The 13,362-nt window shown below is 39.8% G+C and overlaps 1 protein-coding gene across 4 annotated transcripts in view; it reads left to right on the top strand.

Annotated features, from left to right (window-relative positions):
• abcc3 (ATP-binding cassette, sub-family C (CFTR/MRP), member 3) overlaps window positions 1-13,362 on the top strand; it is a 73,137-nt gene that overhangs the window by 37,817 nt on the left and 21,958 nt on the right. For all 4 annotated transcript variants that reach the window (XR_004896316.1, XM_035997306.1, XM_031291137.1 and 1 more), the window contains exons 8-16: window positions 3,590-3,838; window positions 6,079-6,256; window positions 6,477-6,638; window positions 6,808-6,900; window positions 7,343-7,546; window positions 9,071-9,217; window positions 9,320-9,407; window positions 10,233-10,299; window positions 10,380-10,506. Coding sequence is in view for 3 of the 4 variants with exons in the window: in XM_035997306.1 (XP_035853199.1) it covers window positions 3,590-3,838; window positions 6,079-6,256; window positions 6,477-6,638; window positions 6,808-6,900; window positions 7,343-7,546; window positions 9,071-9,217; window positions 9,320-9,407; window positions 10,233-10,299; window positions 10,380-10,506 (1,315 nt within the window). In the remaining variant the exon portion in view is untranslated. The remainder of the gene's footprint in view (window positions 1-3,589; window positions 3,839-6,078; window positions 6,257-6,476; window positions 6,639-6,807; window positions 6,901-7,342; window positions 7,547-9,070; window positions 9,218-9,319; window positions 9,408-10,232; window positions 10,300-10,379; window positions 10,507-13,362) is intronic.

Genomic DNA, 13,362 nt, shown 5'->3' with positions numbered 1-13,362 from the left:
TTGTTTTTGACAATAAGAAAAATATAGAACATCCCTGGACTTATCCTATAGATGGACAAGACAATTGGGTTTCTCCAGCAGAATTCAATTTGTGTTAACCAGGTTTGCTGTTTAAATTACATCTAGACATCATGTTAATGCAGAAAGCAGACATTAACCAGGTTACTTTGATGCATTTACACCTACTGAATGGAACTTTAGATTTTTGGTTTCAGACTAACTGTAAACTAATTATAATACACAGAGAGAAATGTTTACACATATTTATACTTACTTAAAAAATTCAAGTCAAGTGGAATGTATGGCTAACCACACCTTCCACTTCTTTGTCAGAACAGAGAGAGGAGAAGGTGTTTTCTTTTAAGGCAGGGCCCTTTTGTGTGTGTGTGTGTGTGTGTGTGTGTGTGTGCGTGCGTGCGTGCACAGACGTACAGTATGTTCAGCTCTTTTTGCACAAGTGAAACCTTGAGCATGTTTTTGTAACCCTAGCAGCAGGATAGCTACTCACACACACACCCACACATACACACACATCAGCACATACTGTAGATAGAACAGACATCACAGAGAACACAACATGCATTGCTTTGCTTTCTTTTGTAGCATTGTTGCTCTGATGTATTCTGTATGTTCGTGGAGTCTTTATTGTTTTTAATGTCAGGGCCTTGAGGGATTAAATCCACCCCCACCGCTCTGTATAATCTGCTGCAGAATTAACTACTTCTCTCATGTCTACTCTGTAATATTGCATTCCACAGTTTAAGTTTGCTCATGACATACTGGAGAAATTAGTTTAGTTGCCTGGTCACAGAGAACAGGACTGCAGCTCTACATTGTGCTACTCCGGTGAAAAGCGAATGTCATGCACAAACACACTCGACACAAAGTCTGATGAACTCTGACCTCTACCAGGCTGATTCCTCTCTCTGTGCCGCAGTTTTCCTGAGAGTGAGAGTTTCATTGTGCTTTCACAATACTTGAGAACAACTTGTAAAATGATATGGAAAAGCTTAATTAGGCCTTTTCACTTGTCATCTGGAAACCTGTTTGGGGTTAAGCTGAATTCCATCACAGTTGTCCTGTTGAACTGTAGTTGCCAGTTAATTCACTGCTGGAATCCAACTCCTGTGCTTTAAACTGGTATTAGAATAGATTTTGTGTAGTTTATAAAACATTCCTTTCACATGAAAGCATTTCTTGCATTATGTCTCACTGCCTGAGCTCATTCTGAACAAATGAACATTCTTGTGAACAAACAGGACAAGGAACACCCTACAACATTTTTTTGTATTACTACTTGCCACTGCAATAATCCAGATTTGCCAAAGGGACTTATCATATTAAATGTGTTTTATGTAGTTTAATTAGGAGCTAAAACAATTAGTGCATTAATCAATAATGAAACAGTTGTTATTTGCAGCCTTCGTGTAATTTATCCACAACTTAAGTCAGTTTATTATTAAGCCACTTCTTGACAGTGAACTACTGCTTAGCTATGACACATCATTAATAGCTTTGAGTGTGTCTCATATAGTTGTCAGTGAAATTGATTAGCTTTCCTACCTGACTACATATCTGCTATTAAGAAAACAGTTTACTTCATTTAACCCTGCATTAGGCACCGCAGCAAGTACACTTCCTGAGAGTGCTCAGGAAAAACAGACTGGGAGAGAAGCTGCTGGTGGCTATCTACTGCTCCTCCATCGAGAGTGTACTGGCATAGTGCATCTCAGAGTGGTACGCCGGCTGCTCAGCCGCAGACAGGAGAGCTCTTCAGAGAGTCATTAACACTACATCTTGCCTGAACTGAACTATCTTCAGTAGACTTGACTACTGTAACGGTGTCTTTACAGGTCTCCCTAAAAATCAATCAAACAGCTGCAGCTGATTCAGAACGCTGCTGCTCGAGTCCTCACTAACACCAAGAAAGTGGATCACATCACTCCAGTTCTGAAGTCTTTACACTGGCTTCCAGTGCCTCAAAGAATTGATTTCAAAATACTTTTGCTGGTTTATGAATCACTAAACGGTTTAGGGCCAAAATACATTTCTGATCTGCTACTACACTATGAACCATCCAGACCTCTCAGGTCGTCTGGGACAGGTCTGCTTGCTGTCCCCAGAGTCGGAACTAAACAGGGGGAAGCAGCGTTCAGTTTTTATGCTCTACATATCTGGAACAAACTCCCAGAAAACTGCAGGTCTGCTGCAACTCTCAGTTCTTTCAAATTAAGGCTGAAGACCTTTCTTTTTGATGTTGCTTTTCTTTAAATAATTGTTAATTTATAAGTCCTCTGGGAGGTCAGGTTTGGAACCTGTGTTGCAACAGAAAAAGAGTAAGCATAAGTCCTCTGTGAGGCCCGAGTTGGACTCGGTTAACTTGTTAAGTCCTTTGTAAGGCCCAGTTTGGAACTGGTTAAGTCCTCTGGGAGGCCAGGTTTGGAACCTGAGTTGCAACAGAAAATGAGTTAAAGTATAAGTCACCTGGGAGGGCCGAGTTAGACTTGGTTAACTTGTTCTTATACTGCACTGTAAATTTCATTCTCGTTTTTCATCGTTTTTAACTGCTCTTTAATGTTTTAATTTTTTTTATTGTTTTTAACTGCTCTTTAATGTTTTATGTAAAGCACTTTTAATTGCCCTGTTGCTGAAATGTGCTATACAAATAAAGCTGCCTTGCCTTGCACAGAAAATGATCGGCTGCCCTTTTCCCTCCCTGGTAGACATGTCCAATTCCCGCTGCCTCTGCAGAGTCAAACACATTCTAAAGCGTGTTTAAATTTAAGGTTCTGCAGAGGCTCCACACGGAGCTTTTGCCGTAGCCTACCTAAGTGGCCTGAAGTTTATACTTGTGCGTTGGTATGTGCGTCGATCTCTTTAAGAGAATAGCAGGGCCGGCATGTGTGTGTGCGTGGGGAGTGTGTGGTAGAGCGAGTGGGAAAGTGACGGTGATTAGCTTCAGAGCGAGTACTGACTCTAGAGGTGTAGTGAGATAAACAAAGTGTCTCCCCTGTTCTTTTTGACCAAGGTGGGAAACCTGTAGCAGGAAAAGTTAACCCTCTCCTTGATTTCCTTGATTGGAAATGAGTAGGGGGAAATGTAACGCTACCAAGCCACGTGTAGTTACATTTTTCGAGTGATGCACGTCAGGCTATGGCGTAGGGTCCGGCGTAGGGTCCATGTCTCCACGTTCCTAAGTACATAGCTACGGAGAAACATAAATCACGCTTTAAGGACTCTTCTCATCCTGGACACAACCTTTGGCTGCCAGTGAGATACAGGGTAGATTTCAATATTTCTATGAGGCCTTCCCTAAGGCCTTTCATTGATGTTTTATGCTGTTGTTGTGTGTTGTTGTTGTTATTATTGGTATGATATACTGACTTGCACTGTTTTTATTGACACATGAAATCCTTTGTGACAATCATTCTAGAAAGATGCTGTATAAATATACTTTACTTAATTACTTATTTGTACTTTCTAAACACTGATAAGAGTTCCCCGTCCTCACACAGCTGTTATTCTCTCCATCTCTCCATCTCTCTGTCTCTTTCCTATTAAACAACCTCCTAAATTATGATTTCTCCAGTGAAGTGAATACATCCAGCCAGGCTGTGTACTCTAAGCCCCTGCCGTCGACCACAAACCACATCGGAGGAGGAGGAGGTGAAAGCAGCCCAGAGGAAGTAGAGGTGCTGCTGTCCAATCCCAAAGCTGCCTCCCGCCAGCCGTCGTTCCTACGTGCCCTCATCAGAGCCTTTGGCCCGTACTTTCTGATTGGCTCGGCCTACAAGCTCCTGCAGGATGTCATCACCTTCGTCAACCCTCAGCTGCTCAGGTAGAGAAGAAGATAACATTTTACTGTCGTGCTGTCGTTACTACACCATATTTGCATGTTTGGAACACCAACAAGATACCATTGTTCCAATGTTCCCAAATACTATTTTAAGGGTGTCTTTTTGAATGTTGTGTCCATGTTTTTGCATGCTGGTTTGCCTGTCAGATCATTTTCTTTTACAAACCTTATTTTCATATTATGTAATGTTTCTGCCCTATTCAAAAAATAGAGCTCATGATTTGCTATACTGCTTTATATTTGATCCATGTTGAGACATTTTAAATTTGAGACCAACATAAGGAAGAAAAGAAGTAAAAGCTTGAGCACCCTGCAATATTCTAACTTATACAGTGACATAGGAAGTGCTGGATTGGCTTGTAGGTCCAGAATGTATTATGAAGAACTCATGAAGTGCTCTATAGCTTTTGCATCTCAATAGCCGTGTATCCATCCACTTATTTTTATGCACATTGTAAAGCATTGCATTAGAAAAGCTGGATGGAAATGACAAAATTCAATAAAACCTACTTGATTGCGCAAAAACGTTTTAAAGCTCGCTTGAGTTTTTTTGTTGTCAAAAGAGTTGATGCGCTAAATGGGATATGGGATATCGTTAGAACTTTGTAGCAAGCATTTAATTCACATGACACAAATATACCCATAACATGTCTTCATCTCCGGACAGCATGAAACATGGCCAATGCTAGCTGACCTGAACCCCTCTGTTTACTAGCAGGTTAAAGCCATAGGTAGCTATTGCACCAACTTCTGACCAAATTACGCTGTTGCCTAGTTTATTAAAACCAGTTGATGGAAAACGCGCGTAATTCTCATTTCTATTTTGCAACATTTTCGCTTCTGTGTGCTCATATTATGCTTTTTGGCTTTTCCCCTTTTCTTTATTGTGTTATATATCTTTTTTGTGCATGTTATAGGTTTACAAAGTGAAAAAACCCAAAGTCCACCCCAAAGGGACTTACCATCTCCAACAGAAAACAAACAAACCCTAGTTACTGCGCATGTGCAACTCCCAACAAAGATGGTACAGAAGTGTGATGCCTCACTCTGTAGCTAAAACAGACGGTGTTTTTTGAAAATTAAACTACGTAAACCTATTCTGATATAACCTCTAAATACAATTATGAACCTGAAAATGAACATAATATGAGCACTTTAAGATTCCCTTGACAATTGAATGGAAACACGACTAATGATAACTTTTGCATGACTTACTATTAAATTATCTTAGTGCAAACTTTTTAAGTAAACTTTAATAATACATTCCCTTAAAATTTATTTTTTTATCAATACACAGTAAAATTTAACATCACTTGAGAGTGTAAAAAAATTATGTTTTGACCTATCACGAGGCCATGCAGTTGGTATCAGGCTCTGCCATCAAAAATCTACTGGGCCCCATGACAGGTGACACAATTTTCTAGCCAACTGTGATTGGTCTGCTCAGCTGTGGCTTGGTAGCGTCGCATTTCCTCTTACTCATTTCCTGGTTCTCCTTCTTCATAAATAACATGAAATCAAGGAGAGGGTTAACTTTTGCTGCTACAGATTTCCGACTGTGGTCAGAAAGCACAGGGGAGACACTTTGTTTCTCCATCTATGGGATAATACTAAAAATAAATTATTTCCATTTTTGCTGAGGACCCCCTGGAACCTCTTCTAGAAACCCTGGGGGTCCCGGACTCCACTTTGAAAACCACTGGTCTAATGAATGTTTGGCTTATTTTTTAAAGAGATTTTAGGGGTCAGCAGTTCTTTCTAAGTGCAGAAATGTCTCCTATTTACGCAGGCCTGAGGTATTTCCTTCAGGAACATAGTGCATCGACAGCCCTTCATCCTCTCTGGTCTTGTGCCTTTTGATGCAGTTGCTGCCATGACAGCCAATTTTGGTTTTAATCTGTGTTTCTGTAGCATATATGGTTTTTATGGGTTGGGGTTGCTAACCCTAAGCCCAACTTTCCACCATTTAGCCCAACCCAAAGTCTCACAGCACACTGTCTGAGGCATGTTTACCAGGTGTTAGTAGTTGATAAGTAATTCAGTAGAAGAAATGAAAATCTTTATATAAAAGGTTTAGTGACTAGTTGCTAAATGATAAAGTACTGAATGCACTTTAAATTTATTTTTGTCCAAATAAGATCATTTTACATCACTCTCACTGTTACTGAAATGCCTTATACACTACACCTCTAAAATAATATTCATTATCTTTACTCTTATAGGATGCTGATCTTGTTCACAAAACAGAAGGGTGCTCCTGATTGGTGGGGTTACTCGCTGGCCTTCCTCATGTTCTTCACAGCCTTCTTGCAGACTCTCATCCTTCACCAACACTTTCAGTACTGTTTTGTCACCGGCATGAATGTACGCACAGCTGTCATAGGAGCTATCTACAGGAAGGTATGCAGATAAATAGCTAAGATAGTTTTCTGACTGTGGTTTTACCATGCACGCTCACAAATGCACTTTAAAAGAGACCTTAAAAACTTCACTTCTATCAATAAAGTGAGCAAAATTATATAACACATTTTATTCTATAGATGTTACATTACGCTTCACAGAAAATACATTTATTACAGTGTTTACTACAGTTGTTCTCCCCCCCATCATTGTTCTGCAGGCGTTGGTGATAACTAACGCTGCCAAGCGTTCATCTACAGTGGGAGAGGTAGTCAATTTGATGTCGGTGGACGCACAGAGATTCATGGACCTCACCACCTTCCTCAACATGTTGTGGTCTGCTCCTCTTCAGATCATGCTGGCACTATATTTTCTTTGGCAGGTACGTGCACAAATTATACGTGGGTTACTGTAGATAGTTACTACTAGACATTTCTCTCCATATTCTGTTTACATGTACACATATTTAATGAACACGGGACTTTTGCTTTAGCTCTGTGTTTGTTTGAATTATTTTTGCAGTGATTTACTGACTCTGTAGTATTTTACAGAACCTCGGTCCATCTGTGCTGGCTGGGGTGGCTGTCATGATCATGCTGATCCCCTTGAATGCTGTCATTGCCATGAAGACACGAGCCTACCAGGTATGAGCAGTCAGGATTTTACAGTAATTTCATTATTGTCTATTGACCTAGTGAGACTAAGTGGAACATCATCAATGATATAAACATTTATTCCAAAAAAATAGGGTTGCTTATGTTTTTGTTTTTACTCATGTGAAGAGAAAAAAAGGTGAAGTTATCCTTTGAAATCATGGTATTAGCCAGTATGTCACACCACCCTTGGTCAAACACTGTCGGGTCTAGTGGATACCAAGAGCAGCATGGCTTTTGTTGTGTCATTTTGATTGTGTAAGTTTGAATTTAAAAAAAAGTGTGAAATATGTAATTTTACATTATTCATGGAATTTGCACTTCATTGAAGTTACCCTTGTCCGCTTTTCCAATTTGTGACTTTCATTCACAGATAAAGAACAGAAGTTTTTCTTCTTGTCCTTGTCTTCATCCTCCTCTTCCTCTCTCCCAGGTGGAGCAGATGCAGTACAAGGACTCTCGTATCAAGCTGATGAACGAGATCCTAAACGGAATCAAAGTCCTAAAGCTATATGCCTGGGAGAACTCCTTCAAAGAAAAGGTCCTTGCCATTCGACAAAAGGAGCTCCAAGTGCTGCGCAAGACAGCCTACCTGGGAGCGCTGTCTACTATGGCCTGGACCAGTGCCCCTTTCCTGGTAGGCCCAGTCCAGATGTCTGGAAGCTGACTTCCTTTCAAGAGACTGCTTTGTGAAACTGTATTGGTCAGAAATTACGCATTTGGTGAACATCATGATCAGCTGTGGCCTTCTTTTTAAATTTGTTTGTGTGAAGTAAAGTTAAATGTGAAACCCAGCAAATCCAAACAGGCTTCACAAGTGTCTCCGAAATTGTCTTCATGTTTGGTATTTTGAAGATGGCAACATGAGTATTTGCACTGTTGTTTGCCAATTAGGGCTTGTTAGAGGAACTCTTGTTGCCTCCAGGCAGGCTACATAAGCCCATAAATCTGCTTGACAGCTGTAAATACAAACCAGAAAGTGATATAATGTGATGAATAAACAGTTAATTGGTTTAGAAACTGAAGTTTCTGTATATTAACAACACGTACATGTTGTAAATATGAGAATGTTACATCCTGGCATCATGGCCATTAAGAATCTCTCAGTGAAGTTTTTAGCCCCTAATCTTAATCCAAGTCTTTTTATATTATCTGCCAATAGAAAGTGAGAGTTGGTATTTATTTATTTATGATCATGCTTGGAGAGAAGGGTCAGTGTGGATCTGTTGTGGGTGAAAGGTTTGGACTTATTGTTGTCATTAGACTCTTCTGAAATTTGCAACCTTATTGAGCGAGTCTTATAAGTGTGCTCTTCCCATATTTTGAGTATTTAAGTCAGCATTTGAAAGTGGCATCGGCTTGCCACAGTTGGAGTGCAGACCAAATGCAGAACAGTTAGTGTAAAATTGTAGGTCTCATTGTGCAGTCGTTTGGCTTCAAACTGTTGGATTATGCTGCACCAGTTTGCAGTAATATAATTTCTGGAACTTCAGGCACCATTTACACAACATGACGTGCTGGCAGAAATGATGGGTAAATAATCTTAAAACTGGCCCCCCTCTTGACAACACAAGAGACAAATCGTGAATTATTTACTGCAAACTTTGACACACTCAAGTGCAAATGCCATAGCAACATTTCACACCACTTTTCATCAGGTGACTACCTGCTTACTGACCCCAGTAATAATAATAGATTTGTTAATAGATTTGTTCAAATAAAGCAGAGAAATGTATGTGTGTATGCCACAACAACCAAGGAAACAATATGTGAGCAGTGTGAATAAAAAAACAGCTCTTTTTTATTTTGACTGGCATCTACACCAGTTGTTACATTAAGTTTTAGAGTTCACATGACAGCATTTATTTAAGCTGTTGGTTGATTGATTCCGTCGTCATATATGTTTTATTTATCAGATAAATACACACTTTACCAGCCAAAAGGCAGTGTATATACTAATATACACTGCAGATTATAAACTCTGTAGATTCTGTAATGTGGTGAATATCCAGCTGTTGATAATAAGGTCATTGCTGAGTCACTGGTTGACTGGGATAAATGTGACAGTGTGTGTAGCCCCACAACACTGACTGCTGTACATCTCTACAGTAAACTAATTGACCTTGACGTCTAAGCGGCCTGTTTTCCGATGTGTTTTCAGGTTGCCTTGACATCGTTTGCCGTGTATGTGACTGTGGATGAGAATAACACCCTGGATGCGGAGAAGGCCTTTGTGTCACTCTCACTCTTCAACATCCTCAGGTTTCCTCTCAACATGCTTCCCCAAGTCATCAGCAGCATCGTTCAGGTAAGAACTTTTTATTCTTTTTATTTACTTTTTTCCCCTCCCTTTTCTGCATGTTTGTTGAAAGGTTTTATTGAGTGTCTGTGTGTTTATTCTGTGTCACAGGCCAGCGTCTCACTGAAACGAATCCAAAATTTCCTGAGTCATGATGAACTGGACCCAAATTCAGTAGACAGAAAGAACACAGCCGCAGGTAAATATAAACACTGCTCCTCCTTTGGTTAAACCTACATTGTGTAATTTTTTGAGTTGATTCTTAGCAAAAACCCCTTTGTTCTTTCACAAATATGTACTCATTCATGTGTAATTACTTCCACCAACTAATCAAAGTATTCTCGTGAGCGTAGAATCTGCCATTCAGAATCATTCAGAATACATACGAGCGACTCACTCGAATGACGGCAGCCATGTAGCGCCTCCATCTTTAAAATGCATTAGCCAAAGAGGGACATACCTCCGCATTTCGCCCTCTTACACATATTGGCACCGTGACGAATGCAAGGGGGAGATTACTCGCCAGGGAAGCGAAAAAGAGAATCAATACGACAATGCGACAGGCAAAGCAGCAAAACCAAAGTTAATATTGGAGAGGCTAGAACAGCTGCGTGTAAACGATGGAGAGAGCTAATTTCGGGTTCGGCCACCGTAGGAGGAAGGGCTAGAAAGTAATATTCAGTTGGTTGTCATATACAATTTCACCGCTAGATGGGAGAAATTCTTACACAATGTAGCTTTAAGGTTAAAACAACATGTTGTTGAGAAATACCTTGAGAAAATGTGCAGTCATTATTTGTCATCATTCCATTGTGTGAACTCAATAGTCTCTTTACATAGGCTTTAGGATAATGTCACTGCTTCCCACTTGTATCTTTCACCCAGAGCCTGAAGAGCTTTTATAAGACTAATACTCAAGTTATACGGAAATACCTTCCAGTCTTTTATCCTTTCTCATTGCATCTTGCTGTCACTAATTCTAAAGATGCTGAAAATATATTTATGACATGTTCTTGCTCAACAGAGTTTTCAGTGACAGTTGTCAATGGGAAATTTGCCTGGGCTAAAGGAGATCCCCCTATTCTGCACAAGTATGTATGTTATGCATGTTATGTGTCTTTTTTGTCATAACTGAGGCTAAAACATGTAATTGGTGACTTTGTGTTTGTAGCATTAACATGATGGTGCCTAATGGCTCCCTGCTGGCAGTGGTAGGCCACGTTGGCTGTGGAAAGTCCTCCCTACTCTCTGCGCTGCTCGGTGAAGTGGAAAAACTGGAGGGAGAGGTTTCTATTCGGGTAGGACTTCATTTCATGTTCTGTATAACAAACAAGCAAGTAACAGGTTAATTTATCTTCTTTATGTTCTCTTTTCTTCCTTAGCTATACTAATCAATATTTTTAAGTAACCAATTGATCAATGTTGTGTAATGTAAAATGGGTTGCTTGTCGTAAGGAACCCACAGAGAATAATCACCCAACTCAGCAGTTCAACTCAGCTCTAAGGAGCATTTTAGAGTCTTTCTCTTAGTTCATTCACACACCGACACGAGATGTGTTGCTCACATTTCCTTGACTTTTAATATATTCATGCTAGTCATGTGAGAGTACCAGCTCTGTTATGCAATGGCACCATGTGTACGTACATTTACAAAAATGGGGAAAAAAGAGGGAAATCAATCGGTCAGTTGGACTTTGTTTATATAGAGCTGTATGCACAAGTTTTCACACAAGTGGTGTAGAAGGGGCAGTGAAGAGCAGAGTGTTTCACAAGTTATGTAAATATCATTCACAAAACAAGTACTCAGCTACTCATTCACTTTCTTTTTTAGGAATGAAAAAAAATGCACAAAAGGTAAAAGGCAATATGGCAAATCTGTGACAATGAAATAGTATTATAGGGCTAACAGGTTTCGTTGTTCAAACATAAAAGCATTTCACAAACAAAATTGATATTAAACTAACAAGTAACCAGTAACTTTCTACTAGAGGTGACATGATTGCTATATCTAACAGACCTCATTACAAAAGAAAGTCAATGGAGCTAGGTTATGTGCTATGATAATGCTGGATTTGCAGAAAACATTTGATACAGTAGATCACAGCATTGTATTGATGAAATTAAGAGCAATGGGTTTTAGTGGGCTATCACTAAAGTGGGTCCAGTCATACCTATCCAATTGCATTAAAATGGTTGACACTCAAGAATCATTGCATGTGGGGTACCTCAGGGTAGTATCCTGGGGTCTCTAATATGTTTATTATACATACATTCCTTAATAGCAGCTGCTGCATGAAATTGTTTTTAAATGCTGGTGATTCTGTTTTATTGGTAGCACATACAAATAAGAAAGTGGTTGAGAATACCTTCAGTAAGGATCTGCAAAATGTAAATACATGGCTGTCAGATGAAAGATTATCCCATGCACATAAGTAAACCCATTCTTTTTGGTTCTAAAATAAAATTAGCAAGGTCAGCAGATGTTATGCTTAAAGTTGGAGACTTCCATATAACTGCTAGCCTGGTTGACACCAGACCCTTCTCAGTTGTAACTGAGAGTGGGTCTGGGAAAGGTTCATTGACAGTTCATTTCCAAAGGGGCGTCACCAACGGACAATGCGCATTGGATAGTCCAACCAATCAGACCAATGATCCGGGTGACGCTGCGCTTCGGTAGCCATCATGTTGAATGTAAACAAAAAGCTGCTCGCCGTCGCTGGGCTACCGTCGGCGCTTAAAGCCCGCCTCAACGGTTGTGATTGGTGTAAAGCCCGCCTCAGCGGTTGTGATTGGTGCCTCGATTTTGGGGACATTGGAAATGGGTTTGAATGGGCTCTTCGCCAGACTGACTTGCAGAGCAAATCTCAAATTTGCCGGAAGTCCGTCAGGGTTTACCCAGGCTATATAACTGCTAAATACAGTGTAAATTATCTAGGCTGCATTTGAGACAGGTTTTTATTGGGTGAAACTATGGTTTTAAAAGCCCTCACCAAGGTAAATCAAATAATAAGGTTCCTAACCAGAGAAGCCACCTTTCTGGACAGACCAGTTCTTTACACATTAGCTGGAGTTCTAATCCAAATTTAATTTTGGTTATGCTGCCATCTCCTGGTATACCTGATTATCACAACGCTTTGAAAGCAAACTTCAATAGGCTCAAAATAAATTGATAAGGATATTATTATTAAAAGTTCACCCACGTACACATCTTGATCCTGTTCATTTCGAAAATCTTAAAAGAATCACTTATATGAAAAGCTGCTCACTTACAAAATTGTAAAAAAGCATGGTACCAAAGGACTTAACTAAAGTGCCCATATTATGAAAAAAACACTTTTCTGGGATTTGGGGTGCTATTTTGTGTCTCTGGTGCTTCCACACGCATACAAACTTGGAAAAAAAACATCCATGCTGTTTTGAGTGAGATACGGGTTTCTGAATGTGTCCTGCCTTCAGTCTCTGGGTGAGCTGTTCAAAATCGACAGGGCTTTTTACGTCACTAGCCGAAATGAGGTGGCTAACCGTAGCATGCTAGCTTGTTATGAATGGCAAAACACTGCTACAACACACACTAGTTTACCATAATCTACAAAAGAACTACTTATATGTCCCTATTCTGCAGGTATTCCACGCAAAATTGGAAGTGTGCCCTCGTTTAGAAGAAGTCTCCCGGCTAATCCTGCCTTGTACTACTGAAGTTGTAGAAACAAACAGCTAGCTAGATGATGTGATCTTACCTAGCTACTGCGCATGTGCGACTGCCAACAAAGATGTTAGAGCAGTGCGAGGTCTCACTCTGTAGCTAAAACAGAGACCTGAACACAGGGTGAAAAGAGGAGCTGTTGTGTGTTTTTTGAAAATTAAACCATGTAAATCTATTCTGGTACAAACTCAAAATACAATTATGAACCTGAAAATGAGCATAATATGGCCACTTTAATTATTAGAGAGAGAAAATCATAGCCACTTTAAAAGATGTAGCTTGACAGATTTTATTCCTTTCCGATTTAATATTTTAATAGGCAAAAACACATTTTTCTACAGTGCCCACAAATCTGAAACTGAGTGTTTCACTGAGCATGTTTAAAGTGGCCTTAAAAATGTAAATGGTTACAAAGTACCATGTAGAATTTCAATTTTCAATTTCAACTCAA

Source organism: Sander lucioperca, chromosome 22 (assembly GCF_008315115.2).
Source record: "Sander lucioperca isolate FBNREF2018 chromosome 22, SLUC_FBN_1.2, whole genome shotgun sequence".
NCBI lineage: Eukaryota > Metazoa > Chordata > Actinopteri > Perciformes > Percidae > Sander > Sander lucioperca.
Note: the sequence above shows the minus strand (reverse complement) of the source record. Positions and strands in the feature narration are given on the sequence as shown.